The sequence below is a fragment of the Dermochelys coriacea genome, chromosome 5, assembly GCF_009764565.3.
Source record: "Dermochelys coriacea isolate rDerCor1 chromosome 5, rDerCor1.pri.v4, whole genome shotgun sequence".
Taxonomy (NCBI): Eukaryota; Metazoa; Chordata; order Testudines; family Dermochelyidae; genus Dermochelys; species Dermochelys coriacea.
Window position 1 is genome coordinate 45,590,070 of NC_050072.1, and position 26,858 is coordinate 45,616,927.

At 40.9% G+C, this 26,858-nt stretch overlaps 1 protein-coding gene across 1 annotated transcript in view; it reads left to right on the forward strand.

Annotated features, from left to right (window-relative positions):
* HOMER1 (homer scaffold protein 1) overlaps positions 1 to 26,858 on the forward strand; it is a 158,311-nt gene that overhangs the window by 124,261 nt on the left and 7,192 nt on the right. Inside the window, exons 7-8 of the mRNA XM_038403480.2 lie at positions 19,277 to 19,387; positions 21,240 to 21,320. Coding sequence (XP_038259408.1) covers positions 19,277 to 19,387; positions 21,240 to 21,320 — 192 coding nt within the window. The remainder of the gene's footprint in view (positions 1 to 19,276; positions 19,388 to 21,239; positions 21,321 to 26,858) is intronic.

The window sequence follows — 26,858 nt, forward strand, 5'->3', positions numbered from 1 at the left end:
AATATTCCTTGAGTCTGAGACGTCGAAAATAGGATTCTAGGTCACCACAGAACTGTATCATGTTCGTGGGGGTGGAGGGGCAAAAGGAGAGGCCCCGAGATAGGACAGATTCTTCCGCTGGGCTAAGAGTATAGTTGGATAGATTAACAATATTGCTGGGTGGGTTACGGGAACCATTGTTGTGGCCCCTTGTGGCATATAGTAGTTTAGATAGCTTAGTGTCCTTTTTCTTTTGTAGAGAATCAAAGTGTGTTTTGTAAATGGCTTGTCTAGTTTTTGTAAAGTCCAGCCACGAGGAAGTTTGTGTGGAAGGTTGGTTCTTTATGAGAGTATCCAGTTTTGAGAGCTCATTCTTAATCTTTCCCTGTTTGCTGTAGAGGATGTTGATCAGGTGGTTCCGCAGTTTCCTTGAGAGTGTGTGGCACAAGCTGTCAGCATAGTCTGTGTGGTATGTAGATTGTAATGGATTTTTTACCTTCAGTCCTTTCGGTATGATGTCCATCTGTTTGCATTTGGAGAGGAAGATGATGTCTGTCTGTATCTGTGCGAGTTTTTTCATGAAGTTGACAGATTTCCACTCTATACGGCTAAATTCAGTGCCTTGCATAATCACAGGTTTCAGAGTAGCAGCCGTGTTAGTCTGTATTCGCAAAAAGAAAAGGAGTACTTGTGGCACCTTAGAGACTAACAAATTTATTAGAGCATAAGCTTTCGTGAGCTACAGCTCACTTCATCGGATGCATTTGGTGGAAAAAACAGAGGAGAGATTTATATACACACACACACAGAGAACATGAAACAATGGGTTTATCATACACACTGTAAGTGACCAGAGAGATTGTACATTGGCCAAACTGGACAGTCTCTACGTAAAAGAATGAATGGACACAAATCAGACGTCAAGAATTATAACATTCAAAAACCAGTTGGAGAACACTTCAATCTCTCTGGTCACTCGATCACAGACCTAAGAGTGGCTATACTTCAACAAAAAAGCTTCAAAAACAGACTCCAACGAGAGACTGCTGAATTGGAATTAATTTGCAAACTGGATACAATTAACTTAGGCTTGAATAGAGACTGGGAATGGATGAGTCATTACACAAAGTAAAACTATTTCCCCATGGTATTTCTCCCTCCCACCCCACCCCCCACTGTTCCTCTGATATTCTTGTTAACTGCTGGAATTAGCCTACCTGCTTGTCACCATGAAAGGTTTTCCTCCTTCCCCCCCCTGCTGTTGGTGATGGCTTATCTTAAGTGATCACTCTCCTTACAGTGTGTATGATAAACCCATTGTTTCATGTTCTCTGTGTGTGTGTATATAAATCTCTACTCTGTTTTTTCCACCAAATGCATCCGATGAAGTGAGCTGTAGCTCACGAAAGCTTATGCTCTAATAAATTTGTTAGTCTCTAAGGTGCCACAAGTACTCCTTTTCCTTTTGGCCTGATATAGGGAGAGATGACAATGCGTGACAGAGGAATGAAGTTTACACAAAATTGAATTAATGAAATTATCTGTTTTTGTAATATATGCATTGTGCTATTTCTCCTTTTTTCTTGTAATTATTTATATTTAATATCATTTATTCTTTATTTATATTAAGCTGGCACAGGAGTTTCACTCTGACCAGCCTGGAATGTGTTTCTGTACTTATGAAATCATATTTCCACATTTGTGAATAAATTAGAAAGCAAAGGCAGCATCAGTATTTGCAGAAAGGAGCTGTCTTGTTTAGTGGTTTGTTTACTATTTTATTCATTTTTGTTACCTTAGAAAATATTGTGAGGGTGACCTCAGTTTATAAAAAAAAAAAAAAAAATTTCCATAAATGCCAAACTCTTGAGTATGCTGAAAGAAAAGCACAACTGGAAAATCTGAAACTGGAAAGATAGGTGTTTTAGAACAGTGGTTCTCAACCAGGGGCCTGGTGCCCCCTGGGGGGCTGCCAACCAGGGCCAGCATTAGATTTGCTGGAGCCCAGGGCAGAAAGCTGAAGCCCCACTGCATGGGGCTGAAGCCTGACGCCCCGAGCTCCACCACCCAGGGCTGAAGCTGAAGCCTGAGCAACTTAGCTTTGTGGAGCCCCATGAGGCATGTGGCCTGGGCAGTTGCCCTGCTTGCTACCCCCTAATGCCGGCCCTGGCTTTTATATGCAGAAAAACAGATGATGTGGCAGAAGTGGGCTGTGGAGTTTTTATAGTATGTTGGAGGGGGAAGGACCGGGGGGCGGCTCAGAGAGAAAAAGGTTGAGAATCCCTGTTTTAGAAGGCAGATCCTTCCAGGTTGGTGTTATAAACTGGCATATGAATATCTATTGCTGTCTGTACCATGGAATAATGTATGTTGAGTCTGTTTGTGTATATATACAGGTTTCCTTTGCTACCTCTTTTAGTGAAGCTACTCCCTTAGCTCTTGTAGACCTGTGTTTTTTGGGAATATGTACATTAGTTATAATCATGATGCTCCAGTTATGCAGCTGGCTGGTAGTTATGGTATGATGTCTGTAGATATGTAGTCATAAATTATTACAATAGAATCTCACCCAGTATGCTGTCTTCACTGGGAATTCCTAAGCATTGGGAGATTGACCTGACCCAATAAATCCAGCTCTCAAAGCAAATATATGGAGTTCCGGCATTTTTTAAAAAAAGATCAACATCAATATGCAGTCAGCATGATTGATGCAAAAGTGGATCAAATCAGGATGCAGATGGTAAATCTAGACTGGGCCTGATCCTGCAAGGTTCTGAGCACTTTCAAAATTTCCCTCAGCACTTTACAAGAATCTACAGTACCTTTTAGGGTGAGGTCCCATGTTTGGAACTGAAGAAGCTTTTAGATTTGGTAGTTAGTTCAGTGACATTTTTTTTAAAGCACAATTTTGACAAGTTACTGCATCTCAGTTACCTCCCTCAGTAATAAAGATAGAAATTGGGGCTTAAAATTCTGCTGAAATATTGAAATAACAGACTAGGAGGCAATGTTTTAGCTACACCATATGATGGCAAGCAGAGGTTAAGTGACTGTGCCTTTTTTGACAAATGGATTATCATTATAATAGGCTCAGTTGTTAAATCCAACTCTTTCTTCAGAGGGTATGTAGATGAATCATGACCAAAAATCTGTCCATTAAGATCCCAAGAAACATGCCATTTGATCCTGAGAGCCCTGTCAAGAAAAGAGACTCCTGTAATGAATAGCCCTGATTTTTAGAAATATTCATATTAAGATAGATTGCAAGGGGAGACAACAACCCCAGTACTGGTTTGCATGTTAAAGGGTAGTTAAATGGGTTCTCTGTACACAATATTTTTCTGTGAGAGTATCCTGGATGGGCAGTGTTTATATCTGTGCCTATGTGTCTGTCTATGTTCTCTTGGGAAGCTCACACACCAATCAGAAAAAAAGAAAAGGAGTATTTGTGGCACCTTAGAGACTAACAAATTTATTTGAGCATAAGCTTCACCAATCAGATTGTCCTAGAAAACCACAAAAAAGCCAGTGTACATAGTGAGAGGGAGAACCATAGTGGATAATCACATTTGTTTCCAATTCATTCTTGTTTCTTTCCTTTCTCTGATGTTTCCAGAAATAAAGACTTGTTTTACATCTGTTTAATGATGCATAGTGTAGTTTTGAAAATTAAATTTTCTATGCTTTCTAGAACTGCTTTCTAATTTGTATTTTAGAAGTGTAAGATCATTTACTTTAATTGAATTACTCACTTAAGTAAAGTTAAGTAAGTGAGTGTTTGCAGGATGGGGGCCTAAGTCCTCAAGCTTGGAGCTGTAGCAGACTCTTATCCTCTGAGGATCAAACACAGAAGCGACATATCACGTACTGAACAATGGGCTACATACTATTAGCTTGATCTTATTTTTCTGTATTTAGTCCTTCACTATTGTTTTTGTTGCTAAAATTATGTTACTGTTTGCCTTTTTCCTGTATATTTTATATTCAACCAGAACCTTGATGTAGTATGTTTATAATTTAGCATTTGTCTTTACAGTTCTATATAACCCTTTTTTCATTTTTTATTATTCTCATTAATTCTAGCCTGTCTGTCTATCTTGCTGTTAAACATCATAAGTATGATATCAGACCTTTTCTGCACTCTGCTGGAGGTGTTGGCACCCGAAAACCCATGTCCCAGTTAGGCTACCAACAAGACTTAGTCCTCCAGAGGCCTAGAAGGGCCAAAAGGAGAAACTGACCTATTGGGAGCCAGTAGGCCGGATAAGGACCATGACAGAATTAGAGCTCCTCAGTGCTAGCCCGGAACCCCATGGCCAGGTCAGGGCCTTGTCTTCAAGCGCTGCAACTAAGTATGTTGTTTGTTTATTTAAAGGTGCTGATAGCCAACATCTGAGTTTATTTTTATTTAACTCTTTAGGGATGGTTGCTGAGCTTGTGACATGGTCACCCTGCTCCAAGCAGGCTGCTAGTACTTGTGGTCTAAAGCAGGGAACACCTGCAGTACCACACTTGGCCCCCACAAGAGGCACTATGGAGCAGCCCAACTATCCCAACTTGGTATTAGCAATGGGATCGACTCCTCCTTTCTGTAAAGGAGAACCATGGAGGAGACTGTATAACTCCCGGCTCTGCAGCGGAGGCTTTTCATGGACGCACAACTGGCAGCCAACAAGGCCACCCAGAAGCAGCAAGCTGTGCTCCTCAAGCTACTGTAGAGGCAGCAGCCATAGCGACAATGACAGTTCCAGGAAGCAATAAAGGGGTGGATCACCAGCCATTCCCATTCCAAAGGGACACTATTGGGGTCAGGAATAGACCTCACCAAACTGGAACCTGATGATGATCTTGAGATACATGTTACGCTGTTCAGTGGGAAAAGACTACCTAAGTCACATGACTAGCTCCTTTTCTGTCTGGGGGAGCTCAGACAGGTTACTAGGTCTTAAATGATGAAGCCACAAAGGACTATGATACCCTGAAAGCCACCATCTTTGACTGACCAGGGGTATCACTGGAGACTTACCAGCACTGGTTCCAGATAGAAACGTTCTCCTTTGGGATACAACCCTGTTCCAATGCCCAGCAACTAAAGGATTGGGCCACCTACTTGCTTCAGCTGGTTTCCCGCTCTCCAGTTGAGATTGTAGAGTCTGTAGTGTGCAGACAGTATCTAGAGGTTTTGCAAGCCACCATTCAAATCTATCATATGCAGACATAACTCCAACCCCACTGAAGGTGCCATCCTATTCACAGAGGACTTTATGCTGTTTGGTTGGCCTGACCAGTGTGAGCCACCTGGGCCTAGAGAAGCCTGGCTCCAACCTCCCGAGGAATCAACCTGAACTACCAGGAAAGGGCCGAGGGTTTCTGGAAAAGTCTCAGAACGAGGGGTACCCTCCTCATGGACCCCAGAAGGCACCGCTCAACACCACCAAAAGAGCATCAGAGAGGAAGTACATGGAGTCGCACCTGGGAGCCGGTCAGGGAGCTTCCCCTAAACAAATGATCATCTGTTTCCACTGTGGAAAGCTGGGGTACATCAGTCACTCATGCAATTTCATGGAGTGCTAGGGCCTCTCAGGAAGAACAGATGAGAACTGTTGTAAGGATTTATAAATCCAGTAGTTCTATGGGGCTCAACAGTATCAGAGCTAATAAACTCAAGATGCTTCTGAACCCTAGTCTGGGAGACCTTACTGGATTCTGGAGAATAACAGGAGGATGATCCAGTGTATATTATCTAGGTCCACAGAGATACTCATACCTACCCAATAGCCTGGCGACCTTTGAACATATGGGACCAACCAGAATGCTTCAGGTTGGTATAACACCCAGTTTGCCATGGGAAGTAATAATCAGGAGGGACTGGCAATTCTTCTCTTCACTATTACTGCACCACTCAGAGAGCTCAGACGTCAGATCTGACCACCTATCTGACATCTTCCTGATTGTGCACTCCAATCTCTGAAATGGCTTCTTGCAATTCAAGAAGACTCAGAAACAGCGACAACTTGCTTGATTGCAAACAGCCTTGGAAGCTGACGAGCTGGCTGGCAGCTCAGCAGAACAGCCTCGGAATAACTCTCTTCCCAACATCAAGCTGGGAGGTATTGCCAATACAGAGAAGGACCAGGATGAAGCTGTTAGCCAGTTCCTTTGATTTGGTCTGAGAAGAACAAGGAGATGCCACCGTTGGAGAGGCATGCACCTAGATTGTGGTGGTTATGGAACTCTCTCTCAGGAGGTTTAAACCGCCCAATGTCCTTATTTCAAGTGGCAAAATGACTTACTCTATTGAGTGGAGAGGAAATCCAGCCCAGGTGAGGTATGCCATTAGATCCTGGTGCTTTGAAATGTTCAGAAAGAAATGTTACAGCTGGCACATGCAGTCCCTTCATTGCTCACTTGGGCAGAGACAAAACCCTAGAGAGGGTTCTGGGCAGATTTTATCAGCCAGGGGTCCACAAAGAAGTAGTGAATTTTTGTATGGCTTTCCCTCAGTACCAACAGGTAGCACCTAAAGGACACCTTGGGGCTCTCTTGATCTCCTTTCTCTCATAAGCACACCATTGAAGCAGGGTATGTATGAACATAGTGCTATGGGGGGGAGGTGCTTTCCTGGGAGTGAGCCAACTACTACACTAGGTTCATGCCCCACTTCGCAAACCTTGCAGCACCTTTGACAGACCTCACAAAGGCCACTGCACCCAGAGCAGTGGACAACTGACTGTGATGAAGCCATTATCAAGATAAAGAGTACCCTGTGTCAGCAGCCTGTACTTCAAAGTCTGGACTTCTTCTCATTCCAGTTCTTATTGCAAACTGATGTTTCTGCAGTACGTTTGGGAGCAGTATCACAAAACTTTCAGGTTGTGGAGGATCTTATACTATACGTAATTCAGAAGCTGCAGCCACTAGAGACTAGATTCTTCATCATCAAGCAAGAATGCCTGACCATCAAATAGGTGGTAGGGGAATTACATTATTATATTTTAGGGTCTCCCTTTGACCTAATAATGGACAGTCCACCCCATAAATGGTTGCAGATGATGGACACTAGTCCTCGCATTACTCAATGTTATTTGGCACTGCGTATGCCTTTTGTGTGCGATACCAAGGTTCACAGCGCTAGAATGCAGGTTTCTTTTCCCGGGATATTCTAGAAGGAGGAGATTGGGGCCCTTGGGATCTATCAGGCCTTCTCTAACCCCAACTAGAGGTGTTGGCATCCTGTCACCTCCCTCCCCACACACATCTGCACACACAGTCAGGCTGGGCTACCAACAAGACTTAGTTGTCCAGAGTCCTAGAAGGGCAAGGAGGAGAACTGACCAATCCGGAGCCAGCAGGCCAGTTACGAATGCTTCCCTGATTCTTTTCAGGGGCAGAGCTGGGCAAGACTGGGCAGAGACTGTGCTCCTCAGTGCGAGCCCACAAGCCAAATGCCAGGTCAGGGCCTTGCCTTCAAGTGCTGCAAATAAGTGCTTGTTTTGTTATTGTTTGTTTATTAAAAGGCACAGACAGCCAAATTTTGAGTTTATTTGTATTTAACTGTTTAGAGACTGTTGCTAAGCATAGGGCACAAACTGCCCTTCTCCAAGCAGGCAGTCAAAACTCGTGGACCTAGGGAGCACCCGCAGTACCACCCTTGGTTCCACCGGGGGCACTATGGAGCAGCCCCACCTGTCACAGATACCTTTGCCTTTTTTAATATTTCAAACTTCATTCAAACTCAAGCTTTTTCTATTTTATATAAATATTTTCAAAACCTTGCCTTTAAACAATGACCTTAGTCTCTTCTAGTTATTTTACATTATTTGTAAATCTCGTCATCCTTTTTTAATACAGAAACTATGTCCCTATCCCTGATTATTCTTCCTTCCATTTTTAAAAACAAATTAATTAGCTCCACTCTAGTTGTGTGTATTAACCTATATTATCCAATGAGTCAGAGAGGCCTATTATGAAATTCTCTGGACAAAAAGAAGAAACATGAGATCTTCCATGTATTAAAACCAATAGTAAAAGGTTCTATAGCCATATAAATAAGAAAAAAACAAAGAAGAAGTGGGACTGCTAAACACTGAGGATGGAGTGGAGGTTAAGAATAATCTAGGCATGGCCCAATAGTTAAACAAATACTTTGCCTCAGTCTCTAATGAGGAGCTTAGGGATAATGGTAGGATGACAAGTGGGAAGGAGGATATGGGGGTAGATATTACCACATCCAAGGTAGAAGCCAAACTTGAACATCTTAATGGGACTAAATCGGGGAGGCCCAGATAATCTTCATCCAAGAATATTAAAGGAACTGGCACATGAAATTGCAAGCCCATTAGCAAAAAATTTTAATGAATCTGTAAACTCAGAGGTTGTACCATTTGACTGGAGAATTGCTAACATAGTTCCTATTTTTTAAGAAAGGGGGGGAAAAGGTGATCCGGGTAACTACAGGCCTGTTAGTATGACCGCTGTAGTATGCAAGGTCTTGGAAAAAATTTTGAAGGAGAAAGTAGTTAAGGACATTCAATGGTAATTGGGACAAAATACAGCATGGTTTTACAAAAGGTAGATCGTGTCAAGCCAACCTGATCTCCTTCTTTGAGAAAGTAACAGATATTTTAGACAAAGGAAATGCAGTGGATCTAATTTACCTCGATTTCAGTAAGGCATTTGATACGTTTCCACATGGGGAATTATTAGTTAAATTGGAAAAGATGGGGATCAATGTGAAAATTGAAAGGTGGATAAGGAACTGGTTAAAGGGGAGATTACAATGGGTCACAACGAAAGGTGAACTGTCAGGCTGGAAGGAGGTTACTAGTGGAGTTCCTCAGGGATCGGTTTTGGGACCAATCTTATTTAATCTTTTTATTACTGATCTTGGCACAAAAAGTGGGATTGTGCTAATAAAGTTTGCGGATGACACAAAGCTGGGAGGTATTGCCAATACAGAGAAGGACCAAGATATTATACAGAAAGATCTGGATGACCTTGTAAACTGGAGTAATAGTAATAGGATGAAATTGAATAGTGAAAAGTGCAAGGTCATGCATTTAGGAATTAATAACAAGAATTTTTGTTATAAACTGGGGACGCATCGGTTGGAAGTAACAGAGGAGGAGAAGGACCTCAGAGTATTGGTTGATCACAGGATGACTATGAGCCACCAATGTGATATGGCCGTGAAAAAAGCTAATGCGGTCTTGGGATGCATCAGGTGAGGTATTTCCAGTAGAGATAAGGAGGTGTTAGTACCGTTATACAAGGTACTGGTAAGACCTCATCTGGAATATTGTGTGCAGTTCTCGTCTCCCATGTTTAAGAAAGATGAATTCAAACTGGAACAGGTACAGAGAAGAGCTACTATGATGATCCGAGGAATGGAAAACTTGTCTTATGAAAGGAGATTCAAAGAGCTTGGCTTGTTTAGCCTAACCAAAAGAAGGCTGAGAGGAGATATGATTGCTCTCTATAAATATATCAGAGGGATAAATACCACAGAGGGAGAAGAATTATTTAAGTTCAGTACCAATGTGGACAAAAGAACAAATGGATATAAACTGGCCATCTGGAAGTTTAGACTTGAAATTAGATGAAGGTTTCTAACCATCAGAGGAGTGAAGTTGTGGAACAGCCTTTCAAGGGAAGCAGTGGGGGCAAAAGACAAATCTGGCTTGAAGACTAAGCTTGATAAGTTTATGGAAGGGGTAATATGATGGGATAGCGTAATTTTGGCAATTAATTGATCTTCAACTATTAGTGATAGATGTGCCCAATGGCCTGTGATGGGATGTTAGATGGGGTGGGATCTGAGTTACTACAGAGAATTCTTTCCTGGGTGTCTGGCTGGTGAGTCTTGCCCACATGCTCAGGTTTGACTGATTGCCATATTTGGGGTCGGGAAGGAATTTTCCTCCAGGGCAGATTGGCAGAGGCCCTGGGGGTTTTTCACCTTCCTCTGAAACGTGGGGCACGGATCACTTGCTGGAGGATTCTCTGCACCTTGAAGTCTTTAAACCACAATTTGAGGACTTTAGTAGCTCAGACATAGGTTAGGGGTTTGTTATAGGAGTGGGTGGGTGAGATTCTGTGGCTTGTGTTGTCACAGAATGTGTAGGTCAGACTACATGATCATAATTGTCCCTTAAAGTCTATGATTCTATGAAATGTGTTAAAACCCTGTTGGGCTTGGGAAAACTTATTAATAGGTCCTAGGGTCCTCCCAGAGAATCTGGGTCCTGAAATACAGGAACCAGCAGCCCCTGAAGGTGTGCCAATAACTGAAAGTCTCACCCCTTGTTAATACTGACAAGTCAGGACTAGGTACATGCATTAATCTATATTAGTTTGCTGTCCATTGTCCCTCTATCTTCCTGCTCCAATTGCCCTCCTTCCCAACCATGGACCTAGGGCTGAGAGGGAAAAAGACTGCATACAGCTTCATTGAAACTATAAAGTTCTAAATGACTAAAGGTCACCACTTTCTTCTGAAATGTTCAGTATCAGAAACACACTTCATGGCAATATTTTGGCAATAACTGGGTTGTTCTGAAGCACATGAAAGTTTACAAAACAACTGTACATATTTGGTAACCTTCAGATCTTAGAAAAAAGGTTTCTGAGATGTCTTGTGATGCCAGTCAAGAGCTTAACAGTAAGCTCTGAGGCACAAGAGAAGCTGTTGGGTCCTTTCATGTGGTTCTGAAAAAATGGCAAAAGACAAAAGGGCCCCTTGAGCAGGGTCAAGTCCCACCAAAAAGATTAATCAGATCCAGCACACTCAGATCTGACTGTGTCCATTCCAAAACTAAAAAGTAAGGCTGTCCATCAGGGAAAATCTTGGTGTGATGCTGGGAGACCTGGCACCAGCTCATGCCTATTCCTCTGCTGAACACTAACAAATATATACCTGAATTAGTCTGGCTCACCTGTGTGTTAGCATTATTTAAATAGATGGTAAGTTTATAAAATGTGTTTAGGCTTTATTAAACTCTTGCAGGATGCTGCATGTATTAATCTCTCTTATAACATCTGTACCACATACTATAAAGTTATATTCAGGGTTTGCATGGTAATCCTCTGTAATTGTGTAAATCATCTAACAGGAAATAAACGTTAATTAATGTAAAATGCTGGCTTTCTATAGAAGGCCCACCAAGAACGTCCATTGAAACCAAATGAATCATTGTGAAACATCAAAGAACAAAGGCTTTGGTAATTGCATTCCTCCCTTCCAGTGAAGATGAGATGTGCGCATGAATACATTCCATCAGCTTGAACTTGGAGGACAGGGGGAATAAAAATCCTTAACAAGAAAAAAATTTATCTTTATGCTGCTTGGACTCTGAGGAGCAAGGATTACTGAGCATAACCGAAAGATCAGCAGTGCTTGGCCTGGTTTAGCACTGAAGGACATATAGAGCTTGCTTATTATAGAAGCTTCTGTTACCTTTTGAAACTTAAGACTGTAACTCATTTGTGTGTATTTTTATCTGCTTTAGACGTGTAAATAAATCTCATTTCTTTTTCTTAGTTGTTAAATCTTTAGATAGTTTGTTATAGGATTGGCTATAAACATTGTCTTTGGTGTAAGATCTGAAGTGCGATTGACCTGGGATAAGTGACGGGTCCTTTGGGATTGGAAACAACCTGAATGTTGTTGTGATTTTTGGTGTAAGGGACCATCTATCACAAAGGCAGGCTTACCTGGGTGACAAGATAGAGAAATAGCTAAGGGGACTCTCTTTGACTCCATGGTTAGGCTGTTATAGTGCCTGAGGAGTTCACACTTGATACTTGTTGGTGAAATCTAAGTATAGAATTCACAGCCAGTTTGGGGTTTGTACCCTGCATCTTAGCTGTCTGCCCTGAGGTTGGTATTCACAATCTTGAGCGACTATAGGACAGCTTGACACTTGGCACTTGACACAACTGCCGAATCCTGTGAATTCATCAGATCCAAAATGGTACTCAAGATCCTTCCAGAATAGATGGTTCTTTTATCACAGTCACATATAGCTACCAATGTTACTGTAGTAGCTGAAATACTCTACACAAATCCACAGCCAGATCCTGTACTGGATCCATGGGACAGACCATCTAAAGAAGGGAAGAGAAAAGCACCCTCAGATGTTACTATTCGGATCTCCACACCTGAAAAGCAAAAGTGGATGAGTGGATGAACTTTCTCATTTTTCTCCAGTCTTCTCTATGTTCTCATAAAACATCTTTGGACTCGCTAAATAAAATTATCCTACCATTTGTTATGCTGCACTTCCAAGTTCATGTGGTCTCACCAGTTGTATCTGCATCAGTTCCAAGGTTGGATACTCAGTCAAAACAGGAACAGGATTGAACTAAGCCACTGGTGGCCCATGCTAGATTTCAGCCTTACAAGACAAGGTGTACTCTTAGATGTGGAGTTTTCAGATCTCCTTGTCTCTGGGTTATGAATCACTACTAGAATGTGGCAAGATACTGGCAAGATTGGCCACAGTCAGTTGTCTGGTCCTATTGGCCACCATCCAGGTGCTATATACTTAGCATTATTGGCACAAGAATCCCACTTTGACTAAAGAACAATAAAAGACTTGTCCATCAGATTTGAGATTTATGGATCCAATTACTACTTCTATTTTCAGAGAGCACCTTTGTACCTTACAATTTTGCAGAAGAAAGAACTAGTTCTTCAGGTGGAATACCAACAATTAGAGACAGAATTGGAAACAGAGATTCATCCTCTGATGAGAATGTTGGAATAACATTTGCTTCCTCTCCTGAGAATGCACTGCAATTTCATGAACTTGTAAAAAGGATGGCCATAACTTTAAAACTTCCATCTGTGGCACTGGAGGAAACATCTGAGCCCCTTTTCAACATTCTTGGTGCCCCATCAAAGAATAGTCTCTCTCTCTTTCCTAGATGCAGTAGACCTACCAAAATGTTTTGGTCTACCCTGGCATCCTGTCAACAATTTCTAAAAAGGCAGACAAATTGTCTCATTTACCATATGAAGGGTTCTCCTTTCACACCCCAATGTGAATTCTCTGGTGGTAGCAGCCTCAAGTAAATAGTACAGAAGGGGACAAGCACTTTCTACTCTATATAGTAAAGAAGGCAAGAATTTGGATGCAATAGGAAGAAAGGCGTTTTATTCTATGTTGCTTGGAACCACAATGGCAAATTACCATGCATATTAATTCCATTTATGGGAAAAGATTTCTACTTTCAGTAAAATACTTCACGAAGACCAGCACAAACTGGTTAATGCTATAATAACTGTCAAAATGTATCAAAACGTGCCCTCAGAGCATCTTTTCATGCTTTGGATTCCTTGGCTAGGACAGAAGCATCTGCAGTCACATTAAGAAGTCATGCATGGCTGAGATCCTCTACTCTCCCTCCTGAAACAAAGTGCAAGGTGGAGAAGCTCCCTTTTGAAGGGGATGGATAATTCAGTATTAATACTGACAAGACACTGGAAAACATGAAAAATACAAGATCAGGTGCTTGTTCTTTGGATATTTTTCCAACAGCGAAGGGCCTCTTGTCCTACATTTTGATACAACAGACAATTTTATCCATTGTTGTCCTCTTCATAGTATCTCTCTCAAAGATGGCAATTTTACTAGCAGCAGCTGGTTTCTTTTCAAACACAGCAGAAAAGGAAGTCTTTTCAACCACAAATTAAAGTGAAGTAGCGTGCAGCCTCAACTTCTGTTCAATTCCCAGGTCACAGATTTGACATGAGGATAGAGAGCTCTGAATTAATTCTACATCAGTCCTCTCCATCCCTTATTTGCGGACAGACTATCTGGCTTGTGAACAAATAGAAGTCCATAATGTCAGACAAGTTGACCCTGGAAGTAATGGAAAAAGGGTATGCAGTTCAATTCAAAACTATACCTTCTCCCAGTCTCTCAACCCTTCCCTATTCAGGAACCCCTCTCAGAAGAACTTGATAACACCAGAGGTCCAGTCCCAGTTCAGTGCAGCTCCACCTGTATTTACTTTCAGTGGTCTAGCAAGAGCACCTATTCTGAGGCTTTCATCTCCCCAGGTGTTTGCCTTTCTTGGGTGAAGACTTCCTTCTGATTGGAATATTTCCAGAATGCCCAGTACCCTCCTTTCACTGCATTATTGGGAGCCGGGACAGGAGGCCCAAGCACATCTGCTTGCTTTCTCTTCAGACACAGTTAACAGGCTTACTGCCCGCAGTTGTAAGTTACAGCACAGGTCTTTCTAAGCAGCCTATTTTACTTTTCAGATAAAAACATTACTGAGAGAACATATTAAAACCAATATAAGAACATACACTCATGGTAATAAGCTTACTAGAGATCTCCCCAACCCAAACATGGGCTCTGGGAGGAGCAGTCCTTCAGTACCCCACCCAAAAGGATTTCCATGTGGTTTCAAGTTCAGTGCAGCTTCAGCTGAGAACAAACACCTAGTCTTATGAGGCCTTAAGGATTGGGGCCTGTCCATTTGCTGAATCAGGAAGAAGGCCCCGAGACTGTGTAAAACCAGGCTATTTATTCAAAAATCCTTTCTCTGTTGGTCCCTGAGAATCCAGCTTGAACTAGTATATGTGACCTTTGCCAGGCGTGGCTTCAAAGGGGTTGATAATCAGGGCAATTCCATTATCATCCCAGTTCTCCTAAAGGAGTTGCATATAATTCCACAATAATACATACACAATTGAATTTTGAATACAATGGATCACAAAGGTATTAACCCTAATTCAGTAAGGTTTAAATTAGTTCAGTTAGGTTTATCTTAGGTCCATAAGGTTTGTCCAGGATGTTGTAGGATATTCTCAGTCTGTAACACCTGCTCCTTGTGGGTGTAATGGAGGTTCCAAGAAAATGTACACATCAAGGGTTTTATTCAAGATATTTCCTCAAACCAAAGGATGGAGGGCTTCATCTGATTCTTGTTAAAGAAAGCTCAATGCCTTCCTCAGGAAATTCCTGCTTCCCGTGTTGGCAGTAGTGTCCATCATACCCCTCTTTTCCACCTTAGATTGGTTCTGGCTGTTGATCTAATGGATGCCTATTTCCATAAGGCCAAGTCACCTCAAGTATCACTGGTAGGTCAAAGACATTTTCAGTGCAAGATTCTTCCTTTTGGTCTGCTACTACCCCCAGAGGTTTTACACAGTGCCTTTGTGATCTAGCAGTTCATTTAAGAAGACAATACATTTTGTTTACCCCTCATCGCTATGATTAGCTATTTAAATAGACATTGCAAGAAAATCTTTTCCATGATATTCATTATACATGTTCCCTCTTCAAAGACCTGGGACATTTTAGTTAATGTGAGGAAGTCATGTCTATGTCTCCTACAGAAAATCCCAATTATAGGGGCAATTTTAAATGCTCCGGAAGGCAGCATGAGATTTCTGAAACTTCAGACAACCATATGTAGGCTTCATTGCCAACTTATCTAGATAGGAGGGTTTTTTTCTGACATGTATGGCTCTAATGGTTGCAGCTACTTATGTGTCACCATTCTCTCTTCTCAGAACGGGAACTCCACAGTACTTGTTGGCAGTAAATTACAGACCAAGTACAGACAGTGTATGAAAATTTCTAACCATACGATGTTAGATGTGCTGACCTCCTTAATGTGCTGGACTCAGACTACAAATGTTGTAAGAGGGATATTATTCTATCTTCAGCTCCATCAGTGACTGTGACATTGGGTGCTTCCAACAGGGGGAAGGGGGATCATCTCAACTCTCTGTTGAGAGGACACTGAAACTCTCAGGAAAAGAGTCTACACGTAAACACATTATAGTTGAGAGAGAGATGTCTGGCTGCCAAATCTTCTCTGCCTCACATCAAAGGGAAGGTAGTTAGTCACGTATTACATCAATAAGCAAAGCAGAGTTTATTCATCTCAATTGTGTAGTGAGGCAATCAAGTTGCAGGATTGGTGTGTCCAGCACAACATTTATCCCATAGCCCTCTCACCTGATGGGAAAGCGCAATGATTGGTGGATCAACTATGTAGAGACATGATGCAATTAGACAAATGATCAGTGAAGAAGAAACTAATACACAACATGTTCAACCTCTGGGAATTTCCAGATAAAGACCTAATTTGCCACCAGACCAATACAGTGTCACTAATTCTGTTCAAGAGCAAGAAAGGACATCCAATCCATATTGATGTGTTTCTCCTGAGTTGGGGAAAAGGCCTGCTGTATACTTGCCATTAATGCGGAATTATTGAGAAAGATAAAACATATAGAACCAAAATGATCCCAGTTGCTCCAGCATGGCTGGGGCAACAATGATACACCAACCTACTGCTGCTATTGAGGGAATTTACATACTGATTCTGGCATTACCGGATTTATTGTTGCAACAACAAGGCGGGATTTACCATCTAGATACTCTATCTCTACATCTGACTGCCTGGGCTAAAGGCTGTTAATAGACTTCAAAAAATCTTGTCCTTCAAAAGTGCAACAAGTGCTACTCAGTTCTAAAACAATCTACCTGAAAATGTTTTCACCTTAAATGACTGAGGTTTGTAAACTGAATGCATAACAAATCAGAACCATCAGTATTAACACCAATTCTGGAATACTTATTTCAGTTAAAGGTTTCAGATCTGTCAGTTTCCTCCTTATGGCTCCAGGTAGCATCTATATCAGCATAGCATTTTCATAGACATTACATTTGACTTTGCGAACAGTACGGTCAAGACATATATGAAAGGACTTTTTAATTTGTAATCACCTGTAAAAGACCCAATTCCACGATGGGATCTCAATTAAGTCTTAGCACAACTCGTAAAGTTGCCTTTTGAGCCTTAGGCAGAATGCTTTCTGTTCCGTTTGTCTATTAAAACTGCTTTTATAATAGCTATAATTTCACCTGGGCAAGTGAGCAAGTTACATACCCTTGTGGCTAGACCAATTTTCACCATTTTTCACAAATATAAGGGCAGTGCTTTGTCCTAACCCAGTATTTTTACTTAGTATTGAAATTTCACATTAATCAAACAGTAAATTTACCAGTTTTGTTCCTCACGGTCACAAGAGTGAATCAAGGTTACATACTTTGGATGCTCAGAGAACCCTAGCTTATTATCTGAGTAGGACTAAGGAATTTCACAGGCCTCCTAAATCTCTTTTTTTCCTATGCAGGTAGGCTGTCTCGGCACAAACAATATCTAAATGGGTTAGACAGTGTATTCAGGAAAGCTATAGATTAACAACTCTTCTCCCCCTGCTGGATTATATCACATTCTGCTAGAGCAATGGCTACATCCTTGGCATGTCTTAGACATGTGCCAGTTTGGAGGGTATGTAGGGCTGCCACTTGGAGCACTGTACATACTTTTACTTAACATTATACATTAGTTCTGGCACCTAGAGTAGACACCCAGTTTGATAGAGTTGTACTTCAATCCTTATTTAATTAGGACACTGAGTTCCACCTCCCATTTATGGAGTACTGCTTTCCAAACTATGCCATGAGTGGGAATATGCAGAGGACGTTCAAAGAAGAAATGAAGGTTATGTGCAATCAACCTATGGAACTCATTGCCAGCAGATGTTGTGAAGGCCAAAATTATAACTGGGTTCAAAAAAGAATTAGATAAGTTCATGGAGGGTAGGTACATCAATGGCTGTTAGCCAAGATAGTCAGGGAGGCAACCCCATGCTTTGGGTGTCCCTAAGCCTCTGGGACTGGACAACAGAGGATGGATCACTTGATAATTGCCCTGTTCTTTTCATTCCCATTGAAGCATCTGACATTGGCCGTTGTCAGAAGACATGATACTGGGCTAGATGGATCACTGGTCTGACCCAGTATGGCTGTTCTTATGTTCTTACCTGTAACCAGAATTCTTTGAGATGGGGTCTGGATTCTACCCCCTCCCACTCTTCCTCACAGTCCTAATAAAATCTACCTCTGAGGCAGGGGTGGAATGAACTGAGGCAGCAGCAGTTCCTTCACTTTTTATAGCCTTTCCATCAGAATATTCAGGAACACTGAGGGAAGTGGTGGAGAGATGCATGAGCACTTTAATGGACACTACTAGGAGAAAGCTCCACTGTTCAGGCTGCACCACCCAGCACAACCCATGAGAGTGAATATGCAGAGTCCATCTTGAAGAACTCTGATTACAAATAAATAACCATTTTAAACCAGCTGAAAATCTGGTCCTTTTAAAAGATACTTCATGCAAGTCAGGAGCATATTGTATCTGTAATTAAGCAGACTCTTTGTAATTATGGTCTTTAAAGAAAATTAGATCCTTAAGCTTCAGAGGGAAATAATTTATTTAGAAAACTGAGTTGTCGGGCTTTGTGCAGTAATATTTTTCAGTAACGTTTTATTTAGTATTAAGAATATATTTTTAGCTTACTTCACACATACAAGAGCTGGATTGATAGAAAACATAATGGCTCCATCAGTGTTCTGAATGATTTATGAACAACGTTTCTAAGTAGAATATGGTAGTACAGAATATAATTCATGGATGTACAAAATGTTACCGATTGTTCTCTCAAGGATCATTTGTCTGTGTATAACAACAGGCATATTAACATCTCTTCAAATCAAAATCGTACGTGCCATTGCTATGCGTTTCATCCAAAGGACAGATGGACAGAGCACTCTATCTGATAATAAAGGGAACTGTATAGTACCAAAATGTGCCATTTAGCCACTGGCCTAAAGGTGAGATCTGAAAATATAAAGGAGTTAAAATGTCTGCAGCCATGTGTTGGTAGGTAAGTATGCAGCATTATGTCTTGCATGCAGATTCAGAAATTGAGTCTGAGAAATTGTAGTTGCTTTTTGGAGGACAGGATAGGCATTGATTAACATGATGCAATATTAAAAACTTTCAGTGGATAGATCAGATTAGACAAATCTGTGATCAATCCTCTAGACCATGTGGACTCTAGAGAGATAATGCCCCTTCTTCCCTGAACATTTTTAAAATTAGTAAGTGCACATTTTCATGCAAAAGGGGCTTTTTTTCAGACTACAGAACCAATATTTTTCAGTTATCAGAGATTGCAACAAAATTTAAAATTTCAGAGGAGGGAAATATTATACAAACCATTGAGTAAAGAATTTTATACTAATGTTTTACAAAAATATTTTCAGCATTTTTATCCATATATATTTTAGAGTTAATAAGTATATTTCAATAGATGTATATTTCAGATGTAAGTGTTAATGCAAGGAGGCAATAGTACCTTGTAATTCTTCATGTTGTCACTTAATTCTATATTTATTGCTGACATTTATTTCTACAGGTGACTGAGCTGGAGTGTGTGAGCAGCCAAGCAAATGCAGTCCATACACATAAAACAGAATTAAACCAGACAATACAGGAATTAGAATCCACACTGAAGAAGAAAGAAGAGGTATTTGCTAATGTTATTCATAACATTTTAAAGTGGCTTTAAAAATCATGTTATTTATGATAGTTTGTAATGTTAATCTTAAATCTGCTTATGAGCACAGACGTAATTTCTGTGTGGACTAAAGTAAGAAAAGCCATTTTTTAGCCTTTTTGAGGCTGCTAATAAATTTTCTTACAGATTGTCAATCACAACTATTGTTTGGATTTTAGTGTGTCTGAGCCAAAAATCTGCATTTTTCTGTTCACTCTTCCCAAGTACCTTTCTTTGCAAAAGAAAGCATGTACTGAAGCATGCAGCATTTCTTCACAGCAGCAGTCAAAATGAAGCGCTGTGAATCCCATTTATAGACAAGCAATGTCAGTGCAAGTATTTATTTTAAAAAGCAGCTATAAGCCCTGCTTTCCTTTATTGGGGAAGTGAGTTCATGGTGAGAAACAAACCAATCTTTATGTGTTAAGATTATTTTAATATAGCTGACCCTTTCTTCTAAATAAGCTCCTCCCTCTACTTGGTGCTGCTTATTGTGCCATCAGCCAGGATCTGAGCCAGCAGCAGGAGGATATGGGGAATTAGAGAAGCTATCTAAGCTGCCCCAAAGTGAAGCACACCTGCCCCCCAAAGGGATAGCTAACTATATTGAAGGGGGAGGATAAGAGGGAGAAGGGAGCTGACTGTGGTGGGAATTGGCTTTTGTGGCTCTCCCATGACCAAAAATTCTATGAGAAGCAGTATATAGGAACATAGGCATTGCCATACTGGATCAGACCAGTAGTCTCTAACAGTGGCCAGCACAAGATGTTTAAGAGAAAGTGCAAGAAACTGTGACATTGGCAGTTATGGAATAACTTCGCCACAGAGCAAGTTTCTTCCTAACCCCTGTTAGAGATTAGCTTGTGTCCTGAGATGTGGGGATGTGTATTGGTTTCTTTTTTCCTGTTGTTTTTTTAATCCTTACTATTGTAATTCTGTGTGCTCTTGTTATCCCCATCAACATCCAGTCCTTCTCTGATTCCTGCTAAGCTCTTGGTCTCAGTGATATCTTGTGGCAAATTGGTCAACAGGGTAATTGTGCATTGTGGGGGAAAATATTTATCAGTTTTAAAGCTGCTGCCTTTCAATTTCATTGACTAACTGCTTGTTCTTGTATCATGAGAATGAGTGAACAGAAATGTCTGATCTAATCTCTATACCATTCATTTTGTATACCTTTGTCATCTTCATCCCCTCATACTTTCTCTAAACTAAAATCACCATTCTTATCAGTGTCTCTTCATACGGCAGTCAGTGGTCAGAACTTAGTGTTCAGGCAATTTCTGTTCCCTCTCTCTTGCTGCTGCTGGCTTCATCCCTTGCTAATGATATAGGAAGCCGCTCCCCACTGAAGTCTGGACTTCTCTTTTGAAAAGGAGGAGGAGTACATTGTTGTACACTAAAATATTTTTTTAAAATAAATACAGACCAGGATTGAACTTTTAATTACCATGACCCTCAATTTTCCAGAGAAAATATTCCAGCCTTGCTGGAGTGGGAGATTAAGAGAAACTCCACAAAGCTTAAACTTTGATGGCAAATATGTTGTTTGAGTTGTTACACTTTTCAAGATGGAATTGCTCATTGTTGGCATATGAATATCTAACATACAGATCAATAAATTACAGAAGTTGCTGATTCCATACTATTGGGGGCGGGGGGCTTTGAACTCCACACACAAGAAGTGTCAAGGTAAGCAGCTGCTCAGTGTCAGTTTTGGTATAATTGGAATGATTTGGCCTGGAAGAGAATAAGTGGCTTATTTGCACTGAGTTAAGATCCGGTAATATGTTGTTAAAGGGATTGTTTTTTCCTTCCTCAGGAAATAGAAAGATTGAAACAAGAAATTGATAATGCCAGAGAGCTTCAGGCACAGAGGGACGCTTTGACCCAGAAGCTCCAGGTAAGCATCAGTACAGTGTGTGTGTGTGTATGTGTATATATATATATTATAGGAAGATGGGCAGTAGGCAGACACTTACATTTATCATATGCACAGCTTATCTTTTCCTGGCTAGATTCACCCAAAATGGCAGAGAGAGGTGCAATTTATACCTCCATGAACCAGTCTGGACCACATGTCCTCCAGAGGGAATTCACACCAAATTGCCATTTGCCCTCCCTTGGGCCATTTGACCTAACTGCTCCATAGGGGAGCAGTTTTAAGTTGCAGCTGAGTTCCATAGAAGCCACTGTAGTGGAAGCTGCTTAGGAGATGCACCACATTATTGCATTCTCTGGCCACATTCCTTCACTGGCCAACACTGTTCCCATTTTGAGCACTACTTGGCTTCTCTCAGGCCTTTCTGGCAGACCTGCTGCCATTGAGTGCCTTCATCAGGTTATTTAGAACACACGGAGATGACTCTAGATCAAATTGCAATTGTACTGTAATAAAATTTGATTTTAAAGTGTCCATATTTATAGTATCTCTCTATTCCTTGTTGGTTTGAATAACTTAACAATTCTTAACAATTCTTCTCAGGAGTCTCTAAACCCAGGATTTGGGTTGGGAGGTCTTACTGGGGTGTGTTTATTTTGTTTGTAAAAATTGTTTTTAGAGCTGAATGCCTCCGCAAATTGGAAATGGAACATGGAGCCTTTCATCTTTCAAAGTCAGTTTAAATTTAGCCCCAATTTGAAAACTGTTAGTCTGACAATTCAGTAGTCCTGTGTAAAATGAATCTGTGATCTCAGTCTGTCCCTTTAACTGAAAACCATATGGCAGACTCAGCAAAAGCCCAGATGTAGTTGGTGACTGAACTATTCTTTTATTTCGAGCAGAGATGGGCATTAACCAAGATTCTGTGTTCAAACACCTCCAGAATTTAGGAGCTTTGAAATTCATATCTGAATTGTGTCTCTTGGGCCCTCATCTAATTCCTAGAATAGGTCTCTACAGATCTAGATTTAAATGTGTAGACAGGGCAAGGAAGTGGCTCGCATTGCCTTTTTCTGTGTCTGTTAGAATCATAGAACCATACGGTTAGAAGGGACTGCAAGGATAATATAATCTAACCCCCTGCAAAGGTGCAGGATTTGTTGTGTCTATACTATCCAAGACAGATGGCTATCCACTTTCCTTTCTAAAACCTGCAGTGAAAGAGCTTCCCTACGCAGTCTGTTCCATTGTCCTACTGTTCTTACAATTAGAACGTTTTTCCTGAGATTTAATCTAAATCTGCTATGCTGTAGTTTGAACCCATTTCCTCTTGTCCTGCCCTCTGTGGTGCAAGAGAACAACTTTTCCATCTTTTTTATGGCAGCCTTTCAAGTATTTGGAGACTGCTATCATGTCCCCCTTAATCTTTTTTTTTTTTTTCAAACTAAACATACTTCAGCCTTTGCTTGCATATGACTTGCATTTCATCCCTTTGATCATCTTTGTCACTTGCCTCTGGATCCTTTCCAGTTTCTCTACATCCTTTCTATAAATTGGTGACTAAAATGGGACACTACTCTAGCTGAGGCCTAACCAGTGCCAAGTAGAGCAGTACTGTCACCTCCTGTGTCTTGCATGCTATGCATCTGTTAATGCAAACTGAAATTGCATTTGGTTTTTTTGCAACAGCATCACATTGCTGACACACGTTGATGTTGTGATCTACCACAACTTCCAGATCCTTCTCAGCAGTGCTGCTAGCAAGCCAGTTAGCCAGCCCCCCGCCCCCTTTTGTATTTGTGCATTTTGTTTTTCTTTTCTAAGTGTAGCACTTTACATTCATCTTTGTTGAATTTCATTTTGTTGTCTATAGCCCAGTTCTCCAATTTATCAAGAGACCTTTGAATTTTAGTTCTAGCCTCCAAAGTGTTGGCAATCCCCCCAGCTTTGTGTCATCTGCAAACTTGATCAGCATGCTCTTTATACCTACATCCAGATCATTAATAAAGATGTTAAACAACACCGGACCCAGAACAGATCCCTGTGGAACCCCACTTAAGACCTCCCTCCAATCTTGTATCATTCCCATGGGCCGCAGGTTGCCCACCACTGTTCTTCATCCTCCAGATATTCTCAAATCAAATGTTTTATACATTACTCTAGTAACTTCTCAGGTATCGAAGTCAGGCTGACTGGTCTATAGTTCATCAGCTCTTCCTTTTCCCCCTTTTTAAAGATGGGCACTACATTAGCCCTTCTCCAGTATTCAGGGACCTCTCCTGTCAACTATGAGTTTGCAAATATTATTCCCAGTGGCTTCAGCTAATTCCTTCATGGGGTGAACAGCATCAGGCCCCGCTGACTTGAATTTATTCAAATTGGTCGGAAGATCTTTGACATGTTCTTTACTAAATAATCAAAATATCATTTAGTCAGAGCTTTGTTTACAGTTTCATAATGGACTTTACATTTACCTTAAAAGTTGAAAATAATTTAAATAATAGAACAATAATTTTAGTTAAGTGAGAGTTAAAAGTGTGAAAAAGGAAAAGAAAAAAGTGCTATTTTCTATTGGAAAGTCTTACATTGTCATGGTTCCATTTGTCTGTTAGTATGAAAATTGGGAGTTTTTACCCCCAAAATTCTATTTCCTTTTCATATTTGCCTGATGCATAAGATACGTTATGAAACTAAAGCAAATTGATCATGCATATAACCTGGATTTTATTATTCAGAGGCAGACTTCACCTATAGGAAGCCAAGTTTTGGTGGAACATACTGGGTATTGCCAGTCTGCAATAGACTTGTAAAAAAATATATATATATTTCGTAGTGGTAGCGCACTAGGTTCAGTACGGTGAATTATTCCTTTCTGATTAGGATTCTCTGAAAGTCTTTCCTCCTTTCCTCCTTCACTTTTCTAGTCAGTGAAAATAAGCTGGTTTGCTTTTAGCTTGGAAACAAAAACCCCAAAATTTGTGTAATAATTTTGACTTTTATAGAGAATCTTTTGCTCTCGAGCACATTTGAAAAAATGCTACATTTACATAGAAAACAAAATATGTGGCCACTCATTTTCTGTATTACATTTCATTTTTACTTAAGATATTCATGTTTTGATAAAAATATCTTGTAGTCCAGATTTTCATTCTATTTGATCCTGCAGTGAAGTTGTAATCCTGTGTTTAATACTACTGTAGAGCCCAGAAAGCATATATTATGTCACATTTCATGTACTGACCTTGATGAATGTGTGTTGTCAGACCTCTTCCAGGGCCAGAATGATGTCAAAGGCTGGATTATTCTGTGAAAAATATAGTGTTATTGTAACATTAAGACAGATAAATCAAGCACTCAAAGAGAGGAAACTCAAATAGAAACTCCTCCTTAAGTCTTCAACTTGGCACTTGCTTATGCTTTTAAAATACAATCCCTCTTTATCTCATTTATAAATTATTTGTCAAATAATGTACATGATGATATAATACAATCTGGAATTTCATTTTTAACCTTGGACACAGTAAGTTACAGTGCAGTGCATTAGGCTGCAAGCTTTTTGGGACAGCAGCTGTCTTTTTGTTGTGTTTGTACAGTGTCTACTATCACAATGGGGCCCTGATCCCTCATTGGCACTACTGCACTATAAATAGTAACAATGCAGCCTTCAGAGTTGGCTTGATTTATAAAGTTTATTGAGACTTACAATACTAGGCAGGCTTGAAGGAAATTAAAATTTTAAGTTATGAACATACAAAATTCAGTGACCATAGTTCTGAGTCTGACAACCCTTTCCCCCAGTGAATGCATTTCAGGGGTTACATTGTCCTAAAATAAATGTTCTGAAACTGTGGTCCATTGCACATGTGTGTGTATGTAATTTGCTGGTCACATCATGCTGGTCCTTCTCATTTCCCATTACAAATGGGCGGAAGGTGGTTCACAATATAATGTTTGTTTTAAATGTAATCCACACTAGGTTAAAAGGAAGAAAAAAATAATAAAAATAGCCAATGGTGTCTGTAAAGTCCATAATCTGAATCTATATGGCTTGATAATTCCTGAATACAGCCATCTCTGACTAATTAAATCCCTTCCCTGCCACATTTAGGTTGCTGCCACATTTAGGACCCAGCCATTTTTGACCAAGGATTCCTTGTCTCCAAAACCCAGCCAGCCAAAGCACAATTGGAGTTGCAGCTAGCAAGGAATGTGAAGGGTAACAAGGGTTTCTACAGGTATGTTAGAAACAAGAAGGAGGTCAGGGAAAGTGTGGAACCCTTACTGAATGGGGGAGGCCGTCTAGTGACAGATGATGTGGAAAAAGCTGAAGTACTCAATGCTTTTTCTCCCTTCGTCTTCACAGACAAGGTCAGCTCCCAGACTGCTGCACTGGGCAGCACAGTATGGGGAGGAGGTGAGCAGCCCTCAGTGGTGAAAGAACAGGTTAAGGACTATTTAGAAAAGCTGGACACGCACAAGTCCATGGGGCCAGATCTAATGCATCCAACAGTCCTGAGGGAGTTGGCTGATGTGATTGTAGAGCCATTGGCCATTATCTCAGAAAACTCGTGGCAATCGGGGGACGTCCCGGATGACAGGAAAAAGGCAAGTATAGTGCCCATCTTTAAAAAAGGGAAGAAGGAGAATCAGGGGAACTACAGACTTCAGTCCCTGGAAAAATCATGGAGCAGGTCCTCAAAGAATCCATTTTGAAGCACTTCGAGGAGAGGAAGGTGATGAGGAACAGTCAACATGGATTTACCACGGGCAAGTCATGCCTTACCAACCTGAATGCCTTCTATGATAAGATAACTGGCTCTGTGGATATGGGGAAAGTGGTGGACATGATATATCGTGACTTTAGCAAAGCTTTTGATACAATCTTCCACGGTATTCTTGCCAGCAAGTTAAAAAAGTATGGATTGGATGAATAGACTGTAAGTTGGATAGAAAGCTGGCTAGATCGTCCGGCTCAACGGGTAGTGGCTTGTTGTCTAGATGGCAGCCAGTATCAAGAGGAGTGTCCCAGGGGTCAGTTCTGGGGCCAGTTTTGTTCAACATCTTCATTAATGATCTAACTGATGGGATGGATTACACCCTCAGCAAGTTCGTGGATGACACTAAACTAAGGTGAGAGGTAGATACACTGAAGAATAGGGATAGGGTCCAGAGTGACCTAAATAAATTGGAGGATTGGACCAAAAGAAATCTGAGGTTCAACAAGGACAAGTGCAAAGTCCTGCACTTGGGACAGAAGAATCCCATGCACCTCTACAGGCTGGGGACTGACTGGCTAAGCAGCGGTTCTGAAGAAAAGGACCTGGGAATTACAGTGGACAAGAAGTTGGATATGAGTCAACAGTATGCCCTTGTTGCCAAGAAGACTAACGGCGTACTGGGCTGCATTAGTAGGAGCATTGCCAGCAGATTGAGGGAAGTGGTTATTCCCCTCTATTCAGCACTGGGGAGACCACAACTGGGGTACTGCATCCAGTTTTGGGTCCCCCAGTACAGAAAGGATTTGGACAAATTGGAGAGAATCCAGAGAGGGCAACGAAA